The sequence below is a fragment of the Halyomorpha halys genome, unplaced genomic scaffold, assembly GCF_000696795.3.
Source record: "Halyomorpha halys isolate HHAL.00 unplaced genomic scaffold, Hhal_1.1 Scaffold1023.1, whole genome shotgun sequence".
In the NCBI taxonomy this organism is placed as follows: Eukaryota; Metazoa; Arthropoda; class Insecta; order Hemiptera; family Pentatomidae; genus Halyomorpha; species Halyomorpha halys.
The window spans coordinates 186,909-210,075 of NW_027110911.1; the positions used below are offsets into that span (position 1 = coordinate 186,909).

Here is a 23,167-nt window from a genome sequence, read left to right on the forward strand (position 1 = left end):
TATATGAATTAACAAGACATCAAAATTATGGAAGTTCTAAACGTAATTCTAACAAAAATTTCAAACTTAAAGAAATAGTATAAATCTAACTGTTGAAATCGCCTATTAAGGCCCAACAAATCGCAGTGCCAGTGTCCTCCAGCACAACCGATATCAAGCAAAAAATGGACATATCTTCATAAATGGCGGATGGCTTTACGATGCAATAACATTCCTGTCACGCTGTTTATGGCACAGATAGTGACCAATTAGCCACTGATCGTAAGAGTTCATCGTAAACCTCTTGGCCCCCTGGGGACTGCTTTCGATACACTGTTGGTATTTACGAGGACACATCCTGTAGGACAACGGCTGTAATTCTTCTCAGTTGTGTTCAGTGTTTTATTTGCCCTATGATTCAGCAAAGATCATAACAATGGTTTTTTATATTCCTTAAAAGGAATATGAGTAAAACAAATGTTAGGTTATTACGTTAATAATTATATGTATATATTAATGTACTAATGTTTCTAGAATTCATACCACGCGAGTCAATAATCAAGAAAAATGAAAAATATTTGAATTTACCATCAACGCATTCAGATTTTTAATAGTAGTTGTTCTCCCAATCTGAATTTAATATTTTTTAATAATTATTTCAAACTTTATAATAACACTTCTGTTTAAGAAATAGCTTCAAGTTCCTTGATAAGTATATATTTTTATATATACTTCTACCCAAATGTATATACTTTGTTGTTTTATTGTTATATACTATATTTTTTCTTGTTGGCAATAGAATAAACTGAATCACTTCACAAAGTATACATGGGTGCTATACTAAAGCATTTATACCATATTAAATAATGAATAATAACATAAATCAATAAAAATCATGATAAAAATAAATAAATCTTAACTAAGTTATTGATTAATGATTTAACAGAAAACAATATCCATTATATCAATCATAAACCTATACAAAATTATTGTTTAATTATTGAACAGGAAACTCCTATATTCATTTGTATGTTTACAACTTGAAAAATGTATTGTGTATGATCATTTATTTTTTTATAATTTTCTAGATTTATAATACCAATTACTTGATACTAGCTGATGGAGATGATCAAGTGATGCAAGTGGTGTAATCTGACTATTTTATATTTAGTAATTTTTTGTTTGTGTATTTCTACATAATCGGAAAGTCGAAAAATTATAATTTTTTATTTATTATATGTTATGTATAAATTGAAGTTAAATAGATGAATATGTTGGTATATTTTTAATGTATATGAGGAGAAGATGGTTGGGAGTGTGGTCAGAGAATAACACAAATAAGTTAAAAACGTATTTATTAGTGCTAACGTTTCGGCCAAAAGTTCTAGCCTTCATCGGCGCTAAGAACAAAAAACAAGATAACAACCAATGAAAAAAATGATATATAGAATGATTAAAGTAATTAATTGTACAGAATGAAAATAAATAAAAATAAAGTAGTGGGGATTAAAACGGATATATAGGTAATCAAATATATACGTAAAATAATATAATTAATAAAATAAAAATATAAAGTTATATAATGCAAAGGAACAACGAAATATGAGTATTTTAATTTAATAATAATAATTTAAAAATTAAAGTTATGGAATAAAAAATATATGTAACTAATGAAATATGTAAGCCAAATATTAAGTAAAGAAACAAAGTATAAAGTTAAGTAAGACAAAGGAGTAATTAGAAAATATGGAAATAGTTATATTATGAGTGGATAAAACTAATTACTTGGGTAAGAAAAAATAAGAAAAGAATAAAGAAGGAGAAGAGGGTAAAATAATTGGGACAAAGAGAATAAAATGATATATTAATGATATTAAGGAATATCCCATCCCTTAATGATATATTAATAAGGGATGGAAACTCCTTCTGAATCACGATCTATGTGGATCTTCTTTTCATACAAGATCCAGGTCCTCAAGCGGTTACGATTGTACAATAACACCTCAGCCAATAAGACTAGACTCTAGTATTTATATCATCGAGGGAGATATAATTCATGATTCGCTGTCTAAAGGCTGACATTAGAGACGAAAAGGTTATGCGACCCTCCTCTCGAAGAGATGGGAAGAGAAAGACAGAAGATGTGGAAGATAAAGGGGATTAGCATGGTGTGGGCGGCTGTGCGGAGAGGTCACTAGTCTTCCGTATGTGTCGGGTCAGGCCTCGCTCTCGATAGGCTTCTCTCGGGGGTTTGGTCCAGGCTATGTTCTAACTACTAAGTCTTCATTAAGTTATGTTTTTTTTTATCGTTCATTGTTTAAATTATAGTAAAGTTTGAAGTTATGAAAGAAAATTTATCTTATGTTTAAAAAAATAATTGTTGAGCTGAGCACCTTGGGACTAGAGTCCAACAGACCTTTGTTCAGAACGTTCTGGGTTCGATTTCCCCCTGACTCAGTCAATATTCATTTCCTGACGGCACTGAGAAAAGGATATTGCCATTCCCACTCTGGGACTATATCTTCAAATGAGAACTTCAGCCATTAAAAAAAATAAATAAAAACCAAACAAATAAAAATAGAAGCAATTTATGATGCTGTATATCGAAAATTAAGGAAGTGGTCAATTTAAATATATATAAATGTTTAATTTGTTTTCGCACCCGTAGCGGATCCATGAATTTCCTTTGTGTAGGGCTTGTGTACAAGGTAAATTCCAAACAACTAATTAAAAAATATAGTTTAAATAATTTAAAATATGAAAAAAAATTTCAATTAAAACATCATATACCATAAATCATAAAGACGTTTGTTTTATTAATATGTAATAAAAAAAAAAGTTTTCAAGAAAAATCATTGTTATTAAATCTTTCTCAAATTATGTTTTTAATGAGAATCCATCATTAGAAATTTCTCTTTTCATTGGAAATTCCGCTGTATAGAGTGCTAAGCAAGAACTGAAAAAGGTTTAAAACATTGGGGAAAAAAGGGGTTTAGATCAAGTGTACAACATTCTCAATGAAAAACAATCCCTATGAAATTATTTTAATTTACTGCAATTTCAAGAAACTTAAATATTAGGTGAACCTGACTGAACAATTGGTCAAAATAAAAGTCAGAAAAATGAGAGAGAAAATTGTTGTAAAATTGTTGCCTCGTAGCAGTGACCAGAATATAATCAAAACAAAAACTTAAAATATTATTTATCGATTATTTAAATGAAATAATATTTTATTCTACGTCTTCCAGCTTTGTACAAAAAAAGAAGAGTATGAAAACGTATTTCGGAACATAAAATACTGCCAGAAGGGGATAAACGATCTCCTTAAAAAGATGAACATATATTTTAGTTGCGCATATATTGATCACAATATTAATATGCTTAAAAGTGTTTGCCAACTTCATTTATACTGGCAGAGCTAAGTAGATTCATTTCAATTACCTTTACATTTTTTGAAATAAATTGTTTTAATTTTAATTGACTGTAAATAAGCCAATTGGCTATATTTATGTAAATAAATAAGAAAATAAATCAATTAATATAAAATATTTAAGTAATGCTTTCGAAATAAATTTCATGTTTGTTTTTATCGTTCTGAACTTCGCTTTTTTAAACATTAAATTACCACTTATTACTTGTCTATTTTAACTTATCTATGATTTTTAAATTTGTTTTTAGAAATATAATACTTCTATTTTAATTATTATATATAATAAAATGGGCACATAACATATTAAAAATGTGAATATATTTATTAGAAAATAATAATTATTTAATGGCGAGTGTTTAAAAATTAATGCTCTCAGCAAATAGGCACTGAAATATAATTTAAAAAGAAACCTTATGTTCATACTGTCTAAAAATCGTAATTATAATTTTTTTTTTTGAAAAATGTATAGCAGTGAGAGATTTTGTTGAGACATGACTCACCTTTATACACGGAACACTAAAAGACCTTATTTTTTTTAGTTATAAAATATTTTTAAAAAATTGAATTTTTTTTTATAGGGGAGGGGCAGAACTTTGACAAGTTGCACAGTATGAGCTTAGGAAAAAATCAACTAAAATCTCAGGATCGTGCGTCACCAATCACCCGGGGAGTTCTTGGCATATTATTTCACTTGTCCACAGACGGAGATTTGTGTTCCCGAATTCCAGAGGCTGGAAAACCGCTGAAAATAAAATTTACGCTAGGTTAACCTTTTAATATCCAGCCGGTGTGCTATGGGATTCCAGTACATCCGAGCAATCAAGAGGCAGCTGATTACAGGTCTCAACTTATGATTAATTGTGGCCCTGGTCTTCGGTTCCCAGGACAAACTGGGCTGTCTTTCGAGTTTCTCCTTGATAGCTTTTAGATTACTCGGAAATAATGAAGAAATGTGATTGGTATAAAGGCGAGGCAATAAATATTACTAATATAATTAATTGTTAAATATTTTTTAAAAATGCATTCCAATCAGTTGTTTCACCGAACGTTCTAACGTCTTATGAATGTGTTAAAGATGGATGTGAGGATGAATTTGTGGTTATTGACATGTTTTAGTAGTTCTGTAATTCTATCAATCGATTCTATGATTCGCTATACATCTGTTAGTTGGGCGAAAAATTTCCATTCCTTGTATATGTGATTAAAAAAATGAAGATACCTCTACATTCAGGTAGTGTACTGAAGATATACGATTATAAATATAGTTTTATTTATATATGATATTTTGTACTTTAATTATTCAGAACTTATAATTTTATTTATTTACTTTTAAAAAATACGAAAATTAATTATATAATTAGCCAACAGAATAATTCTAAAGTTCTCATTAAACAATTAGTCAACGCATCGCCAAGACTGAAAACAACTAAGTATCAGCACCGTAAACTACATTTAGAACATGTCCGTTCTACCACTTAATGTAGTTAATAGTATAATCTCAAATACTGATAATAGTTACATCATGTTTTAAACGAATAACTTATAATTGAAAACAAAAAAAATCTCTCTTTTTACCCGATTACGGCGAAGCCAAGAAGAGGGTAACGTGTTAAGGAGTGTGATTTAACTTGCTCATTGTGTGGGCATTGCTTTGAACGAACCACAGGACTGATTTTTAAATTCGACGTCTCATATTACTCAAAAATATCCTGTGAGTGTTTTGAACAATTGTTCATAGCAATCTGAAGGCTATATAGCCAATCATAGCTTTGACATGAACTGCACATTAAATGTTTAACGAACGTATTAACCATTACAAAGTGTATTGTTAAATTTAAGATACTGTATAGATTTTTATATATCTAACATTCAGAAGTTAAATATTTAGGTACATAACATTTAATTTACTATTACCATAAACACTACAGTTATTTAACTACCTAGAAATATTGGCTGTAAGGCATCTTGAATTAAAAATTAAACGTTTCGTGTTACGTGTCTAACATACATTTTAAAAGAACATGCAGGACGTTTTTTTTCCCTTTGACACGTATAATTGATAGTTTTTTAGTGAATAAAGTCATGAGGAAGTCATATAGTTTAGTCTAATTTTTTATTGCTTCAAGTAGATCAATGTCATCAAGTTATGCTGGCTCAAGTTACTCGATCTTTGTCTCAGACCAGACATTATTGTGGCAGATCATCATTTAGACGTAATATAAACAACTTAAATGAAAAAAAAAATGTATTCTTTGGTATGAATATAAACATGAAACAGAAGGTTGCAAATATACAATTAATAGTATTAACATTAAAATTACAGAAAGAGTTACGATTGGTTGTTGCAATATAAAGTTAAAGCGTAGAATGACTAAGTATGCTTCATAATCTATACTATAAAAGTTTTAAACAGAACTATAACGAAATAGAGTAATAAGATTTTCAAACTTAACTACGTACTGCTTACACTTCGGATTTTTTTTTAGTTGAATTATTTGTTTTCCATGATGTAATCACATATTTGTTTATTTTTTAAAATACTTTTAATATTTCGTAGTGGCAAAGTTGAAATACCTAATCAGCATCCTAAAAAATATTAATAAAGAATTTTTCAGAATTTCTCTAAAATATTCTACCCCTCATGACCATATTACACTCTTGAGACCATTAAGCAAAAGGAAATTTATTCTTGTTTAATTTATTATTCTGTTTAAAAAAATGCATGGATTTTATTTCATAGGAGAGAAACAGAAAAAAAGATTAATTTTTTGAATGGTAAGAGTAACTATTAAAAAAAAAACAACGTAAAATATATAGTATTTACGTAATACGTATTTAAACTAACGTAAATTTTTTATTCTTATAATTTTTATGTATTTTTTTTATTATTATCATTGTTTATTCAAGTTTATTTTATATTAATACTATTTTATGTTTTTTTTTCTATATATTCTATTTTTCTTGTCACTTAATTTTTACATAATATTTATCCTACCTTAATTTACCTTATTGTTGTATTGTTCTTAGTTGTTTTTTTGTATCTTTTTAGCCCTGATGAAGCCCTACAAAGTAGGGCTAAACGTCGGACATTAAATAGTTATAAACTATTTGTTCTTTTTTGACCGCAACCCTGACCATCTTCTTAAACATAAGTTCTACGGTCAACGATATATACATATTATTTAATTTATTATGACAACATTAAGTCATTTTCATCTCACGGAGCGTTCATACTAAAAGATTTTTGTTGTAATTACATCCTAAAAAGCTGTATGACACTATTTATCAATCGCAGACAATTGAAAATAGGATTTGAAGTCTTTACGTCCTTTTCCGCAATCAACAAGAGACAAAGGATGTGAGATTGACCATAAAAGTTCAATTTGTATTTAATCGTTATAAATATCGAACGTTAAACAAAAGACAAATAACAAATGGCTCGTTAGCCTAGGAACGGAGCTGATTAAGGCCGATAAAAAAGCGCCAGAGCCGAAGAAGGAAGCATTGAAGAAGCTGGTCCGGATATGGCAGTGTTAGCAGATGCCTTATCTGCCAGGGACGTCCTCGGAATTATATTGAGCGGTAATAGTCCTCTGTAAAAACTAGCCAAGCCGTGCCTCTCACAAAAACACTAGTTTGTGTCGGTGTCTCTGCTTGGACCACCTGGCCGCTCCTTCGCCTCGCTAATGGCTTAATACCTGAGTCGCTATCTAGGGTCCACTGCTATCTTGTCCAAGGCTGTGCTCCTTGGAGAGGATATGGGATCAGGTCATCTAAGGAGGATGTAGAATATCAATAAGTAGAGCTAAAAAGGATTTATAGTCGAGTGTAGCCTTGATGGTCGTAATTGTCTCTCTGTCTCTACACAAGAGAACTAAGACATTGGGTTCTGTGACGAGTTCAAAACGTTGAGTTATAGAAAGAACAGTTAAGACAGAATGTTATTGACCAGACATCAGCATTCAATCCTACTGACCTTCCATAAAATATAACAAGGCTATTGCGGCTTAGCATTACTACCCTGTTTTTCTTCCTATTATGCACCATCTCCCTGATTTATACCTGCTTTTTTTTTTTTTTTATACCTGCTCCAATAACATGTCTTTGTCTTTTTGAATTTAAATGGGTATTCGGTTGAGTCATTAGTGCCAGTGGAATAAGTCACTCTATATATTTTTTATACATAGATAATAATTTTTTTTAGTCTTACAATAACGATTTGTGCTAGATTTTACAAGCTATTTTAAATGAATGAATGGGTTGATTGAGTTTTGAAAGGTAGGGGTCAGTCCTTTAGAGGTAAATTGGGAGAAACTTGCATGTAGTGCAGGGTATCACACCGATATACTGCGCAGATTAAGAAGGCTATCTATATAAGTTTTTACTAATGTCTAACTATAAATTATCCCTAAGGTTGATGGTCCTATATATATATAAAGGTAAACAGGAAAATAACTTCACCGTGTTAGCTTATCATTATTTTTCAGAGCGGTAGATTAACAAATGCTCCTATCTTGCCTTTTAACATGGTCCTCTAAGCTCTTCGCAATGCGAAGCAAATCTAAAATGAATGCGGGATGGCTTATATTGTACTGAAAAATCAGCTAAAAGCTTATATCTGTAACCATAATTCAAGCAGAATATTCTCAAATATTTGCACAAATACGTGAGGTGATTATCTGTATAAATATAATCAATTATATTTATAAGTTTAGAATTTAATTTTTGGATATTTCTAAACTATTTTTATTAGTCAAGCATTTAGGATTAGATCATACAATAACAACCTGTATAAGACATATTGCTTGAAATAAGAATTAGACATTGTAATTGAATAGGAATGAGTGCTCAAGTTTTGATTATACAAACTATTATGGGGACAGAATATTACGCTATGGCAAATAAAAAAAAAAATACATAAAGTTATTAAATAATAATTGGTGAACCATATGCGGTAAAAAATATTAAAAATGGAGCTATATCTTTATAGATTCAAATGAAGTAAACGAAACATAATTAACAAATCGTTGATTTCTTCGCAGGCCTCTTTTATACAAATTATTTACGTGTCATACATTTTTTTTACAAAGAGCAAAATATTTCGGCAATTTTAAATAAATAAACAGAAAAAAAAGTTTGCATTTATAATGGAAATTTATAATTTCTTTATAATGTCTTATAAGTGATCAGACTTAATGTAGTAATTCGTGTCATCCCCAAATGTCACGTTGTATAACTAGGAAAGTTACAAGTTACAAATGAGATACAGTTTCGATAAACAATTCAACCTAACAAGACCAATAACATTTAGTGACGCAGGACCTACACTCGTGCTCTGGCTAAAGATCATCTGCGCGGACGCATCTTTCATGGACTTGCGTAACCATGATTGAGACAAATATCTTTAATATTCATCAATCACAAGGTATATAGTCTTTAATCATGAAGTCTGCAACAATTATTGAATTGACGCCCCGTTTTTAAATTACGAAAGACCTTCGAAATGTTCTTAAGATGTAGTTTATATTGATGTGTATTTCTTTCAAATGATTAAGATATCGCAATATATTTTGGAGCTATGAAATAAATCGGAACATGGATATACTCATATAATATTTTCTACTTACTTCCTGTCGACATGGACGAATTTCATGTCCATAGAATGAATGGTGGTAAAGACGTTGGTAGCTCCTTGGACGACACATTCCCTGGTCTCCGGCATAGCAACTGGGGTACAAGTCGCCAAGAAGACGGGTTCGTTCCTTGAGCACAGCGGCAGGAAGGAAAGGTAGTGGCCCTGTACAAGAACAACCTGCGAACATATAATGAAAATATTTTACCGAAAGAAATACATTTACATTCATATAAAATGAAACAATGTTCAGGTCTACTCAAACCCTTGTACGAGTTTTTTCTTGTTTTAGATTGAGAACCTTGCCGAAGGTTGTCCAAATTAGAAGGACTCTTGTGCGTACGTCCTGTCAATCGTGATAATCCTCTACTATGTACAAGAATATTGGGATAAATATGATAATCAAATAAAAACTACATTTTAGATAATATTAATAATTGTTATTACTAATTAAACCACATTTATTCTATTAACTTCAAGCAGTTCCATAGATTACGCCAATTCTTACCTTGACAACTCCGTCAGTTTCTTGTCTTTTCTCTTATTTTCCTCCATTTTAATATGGTTGTCTGATTTATAGAGGGATTGTTCATGAGCTTGAACAGACATTAAAGTGTCTCATAAATTGTTTTATATTTGGGTGTCCGTATATTTCTGTACTTATAGAGTTACAGTGGTTTCATCCTTTCCGAAGGTAACATTTCCTTGGTTTTTCCTATTCCAATACCTAAGAAGTAATAAACCTTCTTGTAACACTGAACTCCTTACCTAACTATCACCTATTCACTCCTTAAACACCAGAGGAGTGAACCTCCTCAATCAATATTTCTACTTCATCACGAAAAATTGATTTCTTTGACAAATCCTAGTCCGTTCTTCTTCCTCTTGGAATTCCTAACCTATTTGCATTCGAATACCTTTTCCCTAAGTTCATGTAAACATCAGCTATTAATTCACTTCCTTAAATTATAATCTTCCAATGAAATATAAAATTTATATATCAGGAATTTTATTTTTATAAAGCACACTACTTCATATATGCTATATACTATATCATCTATGTTCCCTAATTTTTTCATTTCATTTTATAACCAACCAAAAAATGAAGTATGGTAACAATAATATTTTTAATAAGTGTTAGATGCATCTTTATAATTTGTTGTACTTACATATTTAATCATAATAATATGAAATTATTACATTGCTTTGTTATGACTTTTTTAATATTTATGAAATATAGAAAAAACAATTTTCTTGTAAGAATGGAATATTGTTTAAAGCCTTTTAATGACATGTAATTAATTAGTTTATTACAAAATTAATGAATTACATAATCTATAATGACAGAATAGGGCAATGAGGTAAGATATGATCTTAAGAGAAGAGCATTCTGGATGACTAAGGCTGTGCCACGATCGAAACAGTTGGGTCGTGAGCCTTTAGCGGTAGTCTCTTGCCATTACATGAGCTCCCGGCATGTTTAATATGTGTTTATTCAAAGCATAGGCATACATTTAACCATGTACATCATCTATACTTGCCAGTTTATTATGTGAAAACTTTCTATAGCATGTACACAGCACAATCATTCATTTGTCGATAATAAGGCATGTCTCATAAGCTTCTGAAATCGACTTAATTTTCAATGTTTTTAAAAATGAGATTCGGTTTATTTATCATATACAATACTTAATTCAAAATTTTTCAAATAATAATTTCACTATTGAGTTAATAAATAACTAAAATATTATAAGATTATTATTTAATACGAGTAGTATTATAGATTGTATAGAAGATTATATAACTTTATTAAAGATTTTCACCTGAGATTTACAGTAAATGTGTCGATTTGAAATCAGACACATACAAGGTAAATTCTTACATGTCTCAAAATACAGGAGGAATCAAGAAATATTTAATAAGCCCTAAAAGAGTTTAAGACAATTTTTCGTCATTCAAATAGATTGAACTGGATTCAGTGCAGAACGATGGTTGAATTATAACAGTCAAATCATCTTTATGTAAATCATAAAACGTTTAATTAACATAACTATATAAAATTTTTGTTTTTTATTATTTGCGCATGTAACAAATAATAAATACGTAAGCACTTTTTTTGGATCTCTGAATTAAGAGTAATTCTACTATAAAGGTATAAATTAATTTTAACAATAAACCGACACATCATTCATTCTAATAAGAATTTTCAGGATAAAATATGACGTTAATGGATCCATAAAGTAAAAAGAGTGGACAAAATCATTCCCAGAAACTAGCATTAATATTGTGACAATATATCTCATATACTTTCTCTTTATAGGACTATATTTATTATTGAGTAGTAAATAGATTGATTTTCTCAGGAAAATAGGGAAATTAAAAAAATCAGTCCCAACCAGAATCATAGTATTTTTTGGAAATAGCAGAATTCGCATACTGCTTCAATCTTTTTCCAAAAACTGAATAAAGTCGGGAACTCATTCTTGGATCTAATGGTTTACGAAAAAGTATGACAACAATTGTGCATACAGACAGTGGCGTACCCCCCCCCCCTCCACTATATTCCTGTAAATTCTTGAAGAACCGGCCTAAATCCGAATCATCGTCAGCCAGCAGTCAATTCCAAGGAGTGAATATGTATGTAGGAAATAATGAAACTAATCATATAATTTTATAACATTTAAATATGTCTAAGTAGAAACATTTATAAGCATATGAGACGTTGATTTTTAAATTTCTACAGTAAATAAAAATTTAGATTAATAATTTATTTATTGTTATTTACAACTGTATAAAAATATATACAACAAGTAAATTTGCTGTAGATGACATAGTGACATGATACAAACATGTGGAGAATCTACCCATTGATAGAGCTCCAATGACATTTCTAGAGGAGAAGATCTATTCTTTTCAGCGTAGGTGGATTATTAGGTAATGAAGGAGAAGCCGGGTTAGAAACAAGTGGATTTGGGTGGTTGGGAAGTTTATCATGGAAGGAATGGTATCTGGTGAAATGATAATTTAAAAACTTATTGAAAGTACAGCATTATTAAAATAATAGGTTAAAAAATACATATACTAAATATGTTTTGAAATAAAATTGTAATATTTCATCTGGGCTATAAAAAAAAATATATATCCATTGTTACTGATATTATCATAAAAAAAAAAATCAATAATAAAATTCTTCAAAAAAAAATATAAGCATAGAGTATGAGGTGTCACAAGATAAAAGTACCATTCTTCAACATCTCACAATCGATAGCCTAATACAGAATCAGAACAAGAGCTCTCTTTCACCCCCGCTGTTTTTCTAGACGCACTGTGACGCTGTAAATTATCCGGTCGCCCGGGGCTAGCTCAGAGGGTCCTCACACTACAATATAATAACAGCTATCTAATCCTTGCATTAATATCGATAGGCCGTTCGATATCTCTTTATCCCGTCACAATCGAGATGTGGAACGCTCCTATCTCCTTCCCATCTAATTCCGATTTACATAAATTTCTCGAATTAATATTCCCCGTTTTGGACCGACCTCAGACCTGGCAATTTGTCGGCTCGTGGGCGGAGAAAGCTGATCTGTGAATCCATTTCAATGTAACCATGTTCGAGATAAGGGGTCGATATGTGGCAGATAAGGGCGAGTAAATATCGGAAGTGCCTTTCTAAATTTAGCAACTTCGAGTACGAAAGGTGTGCAAAATATGTTGTCTTAAAGGCATTAAATTAAAAAAACTAAAAATAATTCTTAATCTCCACCTAATGCTTGACAATTTCTAAGATTATTGCTTGAATTGATAGTTTAATTTTTTTAAACCTTAAACCATATTGGTTTTCAGAAGACAAGAATTGATATGGATAAATAATAAAGCATTTTAAACATTTAATAAATGGTTTAATATTGAGAGTTTTTACTCTTGGCAATTTACAAAGTTTTACATGAATGTCAGGATGAGCTATTCCTAAACAACTTGGTGATGGAAAATCTGAGTCAAGAAGACAAACCAACTCTCCACTTGCGAATGTACATTCCTCAATATAGAGTAGCTAACCTTTATTTGTGAGATGATTTAGTAAATGGGTGTATATAAAGTTTGACGATTTCTTCATCGCATGATTGTTATTGATAATCTAGAAAAATAGCACTAGTAAGTGTTAAATATTTTTTTAATATACCTTAATTTTAAAATATTAAATAAATTAATGATTTTAAGTATTATATTGTTTATTTCGGTTGATGACCCAATGTGGTTTAGGAAACAATCTGATGAAATGAAAACAACATTTATTGCATTGCCTAGGGCCATCATGCAACAGAATGAGAATGGACCGACTAAGATGTAAGGAAAGAACATTACGCCCTATTTTATGATATTTACTATTACTCTTCAACTATAAGAGATATCGCGAGAAATATTCGATATTATTAATAATTTCAATTTATTCAGCAATAAAGCAAGATAGAATATTGCAATGAAGGTTGGCTAAGAGGAATAAAGCAATGGATAGGCCATTCATAACAGGCATAGACCCTCCGAGGACAATCCTTCATTGTCAGGACGATAAGGTTTGGGGTCAGTTGTTACAAGGATCGGGTGTCATCAGTTAAGGATAGTTCGTGTTCGTTCTAGGATCAGCCTGGGAACTGGCCTACATCCGAGTCATCATCAGCTAGCAGTCAATTCAAGGGCTCAATTTTTATATATCAAATTATGAATAAAATCATTTTAGTTTTTCAACGTTAAACATAATACACATCTTCAAACATACTAGATGTTAATGTTTAATTCCCTACAGTAAATAAAAATTCGGAAAATCCGAAAGCATAAAACTATATGATCTATATAACATTTATAAGTGGCTCTCGTTGAACGATTAATGGTAGGTTTTTCTTGGGAGAGAAAGGGAATTTAGTAAAAATAATATCAATATCATACAATCAGTTAATATTCAACTTAATAATAGATAGTTAGATACTTAAATACTTTTGAAAAACTAATAAATGAAATGAAAGTTACTATTACTTTTCTTGCACTTCTAGGTAAAGTGATCGGAATTAATTTATGGTTTTAACGGAAAGATAATTAAATTATCTGCTAAGATTATAATAGAAAAAATGTTTATGAGAAAGATTCGCATTGAACCTCGCATCCAAAGGATACAATGAGTCGTGTGGAGGGACATATCGTATAAACTCGAATATTTTTTTAAATATTACTGATGTGGTGACATTAATTAATTAATTGACATGGTTTGTCATTAATTCAGCCATTTCTCAAACATAAAACATAAGTGACACTTCTGGGTGCACTTCTTGCTGTTTGGAAGTGAGGGTGGGATATGGATGTTATGTGTTCAAATTATCATAAATCTTATAGAGGTTTTTCAAATCCACAAAATTATCATAAAGCGAAATAACTTATTTGGAGTATATTACTTCTATTTATAAAAGTACGTGCAAACAGATGAATGGCAATTAAAGAACTTACTTTATCAGTAGACTGTTACTCAGTTTTGCAAAGCATCATGTACTCCTTAACTCCTTTCCAAGAAGGGCCTCAGGCGCTGAAGGTGTTATTAAGGATAAATACGCACTGCTGAAACTTGCCCAATCCCCGTAACAGTTGTAAAAGGTGAGCAAGGATCGGTGCGGTTTCCAGGTAGATCAGATAAATCAGATCACTTTCCCATGACCGAAAATCGGATCGAGAGCAGAAGTGATGGTACTTCGGATTTATGAGGTGAGCAATTAGATACGAAATACGGTTGGCACTTCAAGGGGTTTCCTTATTGGTGAAGGAATGTTCATAGATGCTTCTTAAGGTATTATGTAAGTCATTTGTGAAGCATTATTTTAACTGAATAATAATCAAAACAAATTACTGGTTAAAAGCGTATTCGATCAAACGTGGACTTTGGACAAAATGGATTATTTCGTCCGTCCCAGAGAAAAACAATTAAATAAATCTAAGGAGTTTATATTATACTATTTTCATTTCTATTATGTTTTGTTGTAATCTTTATATATGAACTGTATATTGAATTGCATGGTTGGACAATTAACTTTTCAGTAAACAATAATGTAATTTTACCATTTCTATATCTTATGACTTAAAATATATCAGTTAAAAAAAAAAAGATAGTATCTACGTACTCAGTATCTCTATTCCTATCATAACTTATTGGGTATATTTTTACAAATTTTTAAAAGTGGTAAGTGTAACTTGCCCACCATGTTGGCCTATTGGTCCTTTTCGCCAACTCCTGAAGACTGTCAAGCATAGGAACTGTTAGGCAGCTTCCAGCCTCCTCCCTCAAATATTGTATGAAGAGGGCCAGTCTCTGGCTGTTCAATATTTCATAGTAATTTACACAAAAATAAATCATACAAATATTGAATTAATTACACATTTACTAATAAATCTATATTTGACCGAAAAATAAGAATTAATTAACAAAGGAATTAATAACTTCCTACAGGTGAATCGATATAAACTGTTTTTATTGTGTTTAACGACTCCCCACAGTTTGCAAAAGCTCAGTATTTTGGCATTTGAAAAAATTATTATAGGACTAATCTTTCATGGATGGCGTTATATTATTATCACGTCATATTCACTGCTGTGTTACAGTAACCTTCGTCTTCTATTAACTCTCCTTCCATTATTTCTCAAGTGGCAACCCTTATAATGCTTAGATATTTATTCTATTCAACCTGTGTAGCGTAGGTGTATTCATTTCACGTGACCGACGAAAAACAAATAATTTGACTCATGGAATCGAAGAAACAGGACATCGGCAGTATTCGTTGACATCCGATCTGTAGAAAGCTTAGTCTCGCAGTCCTTATATTACTATATTTCTTTTCTAAGTCCATAATTACATTTTACGTAAGGAAAGTTGGTTCGATAATACTCAATAGTTTAACCTTTTTATTAATGTAGCAGATATCTCTCAGAACTTATTAAATTCGGGTTCGCCTCACTTCATAAGAAACTCACCTATCATCCTATTCCCCTAGCACAATTCCTATCAAGCATCTCCATCCCTACAATCCTCCTCGAAGGTTGAAACGGCAGTGGCCCAGAGACCTATTTAAAAAAAAATTGTAGAATGATATTTTCGTTATTTTCTTCATCCATAATACCCATAATTAAAATACAAAATATTAGAACAGTTTGAAATGAGCCCTATACAATATTAAAGAGCTCATTGAGGTAGTAAGGAGACAGGACAGGATAAGGACTACGAAAGGACGAAGAGGACAGACCCCTGTAGATAAGAGCTAATGGTATGCAGGGCGAAAGGAGGCACTGAAGAGAAGTTGGACGCACGTCGATAGTTTCTCACTGGCCCCTTGGCAGGAGTTTTATTTGTTCCCGGGGGGGGAGGAGGGGGAGGGAGTTCCCACGCCAGTTACCGCGCCTCTTCCTAGTGCGCATCAGCTATGTCTTCCGCGACCGCCGCAATAATAAGGTGCAGGACAAAAAACATTCTTTGCAATTAAGGACGAGTTTATCTCGATGGTACTCGTCTCCGGATGCGACCGAGGTAGCCTCGAGCGGAATACAGAACTTGATGTAAGGATGGGTCACCTATCGATGGGATTAATCGATAGTGAGTTGTTCTCAACAAGAATTTTGAAGGATCTTAATGGATACTAGATATAAGAAGAATACATATTCGTAGATGGATATACGAAGACAGATACGAAAATGATCGAATGAAAATTCTTAGGCTTAATGCAAAACAAGAGACATATTTCACCTTTTATACTTTACTATTTACGGATTTTTTAAAATGAAAAATTGTTTTGTTTGTTATCGCATATGACCATCACATATTAATAATAATGAACTTGATAATGGACAAACTGACAAAAATTGTTTTCAAATAAAGTAAAACTGATTGACTTATTAGATAAAATTTACATTTGATCAGATTGTTCCACTAAGATTTGTATGAGGATTCCTTGCAGAAGAAATTCGAATATTTTGGAATGAGGGGAAATTTAAGTATAAGTTCATTTGTAGCAGTCTCTTTGGCAAAAAGCAGGCTAGTTCAATATCTTTCTTTACAAATATGTTTAATTAAATATATGAAAAAGATGAATATATTATATGAATTATATATATTATATTAACTAGTCCCCTTACATGTGCCGATTTCGATGAACGGTACACGGGCATCCTCGAGTATACTTTCTCATAGGATCATATTTGTTCAGGAGGTTGGAGTGGATGACTCCACGGAAGCTCCTTCATCAAGTGGCACCCGGATTCCAGGCAATAGAGCAGGAATCAAACCCTTCTTTTATTGCGCAACTTCGGAGCCTACCTCTTCTGATGGACGTACGAGTAGTCTTTAAACATACTAAATAATTCATTCAGACGTTGTGAATAATACTGTTCGATAGTCCTCTGTATCTCAGTCCACTTGAGTTTAATTACTGAATAATCATAGCGGTAGTTAATGTTTAATATAAATGATTTATCACATTATTACATCAGCACATTTCATGTGACCAGTTATTTTATGATCAGATGTCGTTTAAGAATTATTGCGAAATTAGTTTTAATTGCCAAATTTATGGGACACTAGTCTGAAAAGTTAGCTTTTAAAGTAGATTATAGTACTTCTATTTTCGAACAAGTAGGTTTTCTAAGGTAAATCTTAAAATTAATATTCATGCAACCATGAAGTAGAATTGTTCCATCCTACTTCAAGATGAAATTTCGTCTTTAAGCGTTATTTTATGACTAATTTGACAAAATAAATTTTTTCAGTTTTCATTAATATTTTATTATTGTGCTCCAGATACCTTGTCTGATCTTATCTGATAGCTCATGAAATATTTCATGTGAAATTACCAGATAATTTAAAATTTGTTTTTTCTTTTCGCGCCAATTATGTTAGCCAAGTACAAGACAATCATTAAATAATCTTAGCTTTGGAAACGATTTTGAATTTGAATATAAGAAATATTTTATTGAAAATTTGATTTAGCATTTCATTCAACTATAAATTAAATTTGTAGCAAAAATAATACAAATCGATTGTTGTAACTTGGTTTTTCTATTTTTATGTAATGGAAATTTCTGTATCTCTATAATTATTTTCTATGGTTATTTTGTAGTATATTTTTGCCATACATTTGCCATATTAGGTTCTATTTCTAATTTTTATATTAAATACATTGTGGTTAAATTTTATAAAACCTAAATTAATAAAACAGGAATTTAGACATATCTATAGTGATAAATTGATGTGGTTATTATCATCACTTCACATGAATTATCATTAATCATATTTCAAATTGTTTCCGCTGCTATTTAGGATTTATTATGAGACATATAGATGTGTAAATGAAAATATATCATTCTGGATTAATTTTATTAAAATATATATATTTTTTTAAACGTATAAAGTTATATTACAGATTTTCAAATAATTTGAGAGACTAATTTATAAAATAAAAAAAAAGAAAGAAAATTGGTGGTTTAATTGAATCTACATTAAACTTAAGCAAGCTATTATTTAATAAAATAAAAATTTAACCTGGCCCAATATTTCTTTCCATTAAATTGAGGAGCTTTGGAAAACTTATATTACTATTATATTATTGATATAGACCACCCAACCACCAGAGAAAAATCTAAATTTTGAAATGAAATTGGAATATAATGAATAAGATTCAGAGGTAGTAATTAATTAATTAGTAATTATGAAAGTAATAGGTTTGGAGGTGTAGAAGAATTAAACTTTGATATAATATTTCTCAATTGCTTCTGATTCTTAAAATAAGATTACATAATAATCTTATTTGAGAATTAGTTAATGTCATATTCATATCAACAGCTATTTTTAACTATTTTAAGATTAAATAGCTGTTGATATGAATATGACATTAACTAATTCTCAAATAAGATTACATAATAATTAATGTATGGTTAGGATTACCGATAATGACTTATTATCTAAACTAAACTAAAATTAAATTAAATCTGGACCTCTACAACCCATGAAGGGTAAGGGGTGCGGTACTTTGTAAGTAAGTACTGTTATTAAACCAACGGTTGTGCAAGGAGGTGATTTGGTCAGAATCCGGCCCGAACGCCAGGTTTTTATCCAATTTATGAAGCTGGGTGGAACCCGGAGATACTAATTATCTGTGACAGCCTGATTAGAACCCGGGTCCTTGGAGTTAGTAGTCCATTGTCTTACCAATGACTTAACTTAATAAATAAATAACTTAATATGCTTAATACGCACAATTTAATATAATATATTGAACTAGTTTTGAGATTGAATAAGATGTCTATGATTTTGTTGTGATATCATTAATATTCCCCATAATATGGTATAGTAAGAAATTTTAACTGAAACAATGAAGTCGTAATTTCCTTTTTTTCCTGAAGCTAGGAGGAGAATACGAGATATCTTTCTCGTTAGTAGAAGACGTAGAGCGACTGTCGGTGGAACAGATGAAGACGTTCACAAGAAGTGGACGTAGTCTATCAAGGACTTTATATGGGGGCGTGGGTAGAAATTGTACTCCGGCTCCGAACAGTTCTTAGACCAATTCCTTCCAGGATAGATTAAAGGTTGAAGGATGAGGATGTAATAGTCAAGAAACTACAATGGCGGATGAAAAATATGAAACATTTCTGAATGATTATTATTACATATGACATGAAATATTGTGAATATAGAGTTCTCCGTTACTTATTAATATTACTTAACAATTGGCTGTTAATTTTATCCCAGTCTAACTTTTCCTCCTTCGTTTGCTATAAGCAAAAATCACATTGTGTATAGAGCATCATCAAGACAACACCAGGCCATACCACGTAATTAAATTTGTGCAATGTACTTTTATGTGATTATTACGGAATGATAAAAGCGTAGTACGTATTGAACAGGCAGAGATAAGAGCATGATAACAAAATAGTTGATCGGTAAAAACAATAGTGACACAACCCAGAGATAGCCCATCCAACTTTAACAGCTCTATCAAAATCAAATTTTCTTGATTCTTTGCTTGTTCAATAACCCATCCTCTTCAAGCAAGAAAAGATTACAAATATTTCATACAACTAATTTCAATCTAGTTAGTCCAAGATGAGAATAAGAAGTCATTTCATCTCAATTTTGACCACATTGATGGATAATATTTACACTTAAGAGTCGACATTGATGACTCTGCCAACCATTGTGATGCAGAATAAAAAATATGGCTGTTCCAGAAATTGTAAACAGTTCATTCGAGTTATTTCAAGTAAAGAAAAAAATACGTGTAATTTCTGCCTCTTGAAATTCATTGAATTTTAGAAAAACCTAAAATTTTCACTAATTTTTTATTCGGAGCTCCATGCCTACCAACAATATTTAAAAACTTCATATATTAGGCTATAGTAGAGTAATTGTTCTAATATATGAACTATTCAGGATGAATAGTTACAGGTTCATCTCTAATAATAGTTCTTGAGATATTGTTTTTCATATACCTAAAGTTTTTTTTTGAACAGCAAATCAACATTTTAAGAATATGTTTGGCGAATTTCATGGAGACTTCTACTCCTGCTATTACTCGATTGTTAGCTATGAGACATTTGTACGTTGTTCTTAGAAATAGTTTCCATGATATTTCCCAAAATAAATTTAATATTGATTTTTCGTTATTTGAAAAAAAAAATTAGCTTTTTGAAAAACTGAATCTCGAGGACTATTGAACTTAACAAGCTCTATTTTAGAGATTTTATTCTATTAGGGATGATATTTTAGCAATTTGACTCAACTTTAATTTTTTTTTTAGTGTAGGTAATTTTAAAAATATTATGTTCCGAATGAAAAATTATTCTTTGTAATGTTTTAAAACAGGCGCCAGTTAGTTTACTTCTAACTATGGTTGGCAGAGGCATGATGGGGATAAAGAAACTAGTTCTTTTTTTTTCTTTTTTTTATAAACCACGATTTTTGAACTATAACTTCTTCAACCAAGAAATTATTTCTAGAATTCTCTAAAGGATTAAGTAATATTTAAGATAATTACTCTTTTAATCCTTCCAACATTTATAACACTACTGGTTTTGGAATTGTTTCCTTCCATTGACTGTCTACATATTCATAAGTACCTTTTGTTTTCCTTTCAGATTCATTCTCTCACCCTTCTCTCATAAGATTTGAACATACAAACTTGCCATCCGATATAAGAATATTCAGTTTTGTGTATATTGTTTACTAGTAACTATTCTCTATCATGAAAGTGCAGAGGATGGACATATCGAAAAGAGCCAATTTAAATAGAACCCTACCGGAGATGAGAGATACAGTGGGACCGTATATAGTAAATAAACAGGGCTGGAGACAATTAATTATATAAATAAGCACTAGAGCGCAGTAGCTAGACTGTAGCCGATCATATCTGCCGGCTAAACATGCTAATGAAAGAAGCCAGCCTCTCATATCGCTCCATCTTTCCCAGAACTCTGCCCCACACCGCGGTATCCTACATACCTCCCTCTTAGTACGCTTATTTACCCATATATAAGTGCATACATAAAATATATGTATTAAATATTAACATACACATACGTAAATAAAGATAGATGGAAGGGTTTATATAAATATGTACATTTTGGTCCAATAGTTTCAAAAAAGAACCTTTGTCACCGGCCAAGAAGAAAACTTTTGTTTCTACATAGAATGAAGATCGAAATACCTTTTCTCTACCGTCCATGAATTTTCAATGAGACTAATAACAGATTTTTATAAGCTTTGGTACCGATGTCACAAGTCACCTCAGGATAATCCTTGGAACTTGTCATTAACACCCGTCATTTCGGATGTATCATAATGACTGCCGATTTGAGGTTTCATACGACCATATCTCGGCCATTTAAGTAGGCAGAAGAATAAAATAAATTGTTGTACTTACAAAAATAAATAATAATAAATATTATCTTTTGAACGGTTGTACCGATTTTGATACTAATGTATTAGCTTTGTAGGTTTTCAGTATAAATACCAGATCGTGCTCTGTTGCGGAACAACGTGTTTTTCTATAAATTAATAATAATAATTAGTATACATAGCAAAGTAATGCATAATAGCACGTGTTGTTTTAACGTTTGTATTAATGCCAATGCAAGAACGATTTATTTGTAGATATCAATTTATTTGTATTATCCATTGGTTTTTATATAAGCTTAAAATAACATGTAAGTCTATTATGTATAGAGGTCAATATGTTTAATGTGATATTCGAAATTTTCTATAGAAAATAATGAAATAATTCCCATTCTTTTATTCGATTTTTTTTTGTCTCCTCACTACCGAAGGCGAAGAAACATTTTATTAATGCAGAAAATGAAAAACAAAACAAACTAAAAACATATTGTTCTTAGAATTGAAACTATTTCTCACATTTTCCATGTTAGACTTTAAGGAACAATTAAAATGCCATGTTTACTGGTCTGTGGTCAAGTGTGTGATCGGATACAGTGTCGGGCTAAAAGTAATTGCAATTACCAATTACAGTAAAATGTAATTACAATTTGTTTAGTTCAACTAGTAATTGTAATTTAGGAACATTTTAAAAATTACAGCCGCTCATCAAGTAGCTGTAATTGTATTTGCTACTTTCAAATTACAGTAATTGGAAGGTAATTGTAATCGCAATTGCAATTACTTTTTGCCCAACGGATCGGGATACTTGGAAAGACCTTAATGCGATTTGGGACCTAGACGATCCTATATCAATTTCATTTAAATTCATCTCTTTTCGCTAACTCGAGCGCAGGCGTCTTTTCTTTTAAACTCCAATATTTCAAATATGGCTAGTCCAAATCGGACCAGTTTTAAAAATTTTATTAAAATATAAAAATAAAGTTGTACTGCCCAACTTCATTGGGTTGCTGGTTACACAGCATACGTATTGTAGTCTAATCAGACGATATTTTTAATCTAACAATAAATAGGCCTATACAAGTATACAATAATAATTACAAACATTAGTAGTGTACAGCATTGGAACATGACCTTTTTTTTTTCTTTGTTTTATCTCTTTGGTTCTTTTATTTTTTTCTGCCTTTTTTTGCCTAACTCAAGAGCAAACGTA

At 30.9% G+C, this 23,167-nt stretch overlaps 1 protein-coding gene across 1 annotated transcript in view; it reads right to left on the reverse strand.

Annotated features, from left to right (window-relative positions):
- dysf (dysfusion) overlaps nucleotides 1–23,167 on the reverse strand; it is a 359,371-nt gene that overhangs the window by 66,735 nt on the left and 269,469 nt on the right. The window contains exon 6 of the mRNA XM_014432053.2: nucleotides 9,037–9,221. Coding sequence (XP_014287539.1) covers nucleotides 9,037–9,221 — 185 coding nt within the window. The remainder of the gene's footprint in view (nucleotides 1–9,036; nucleotides 9,222–23,167) is intronic.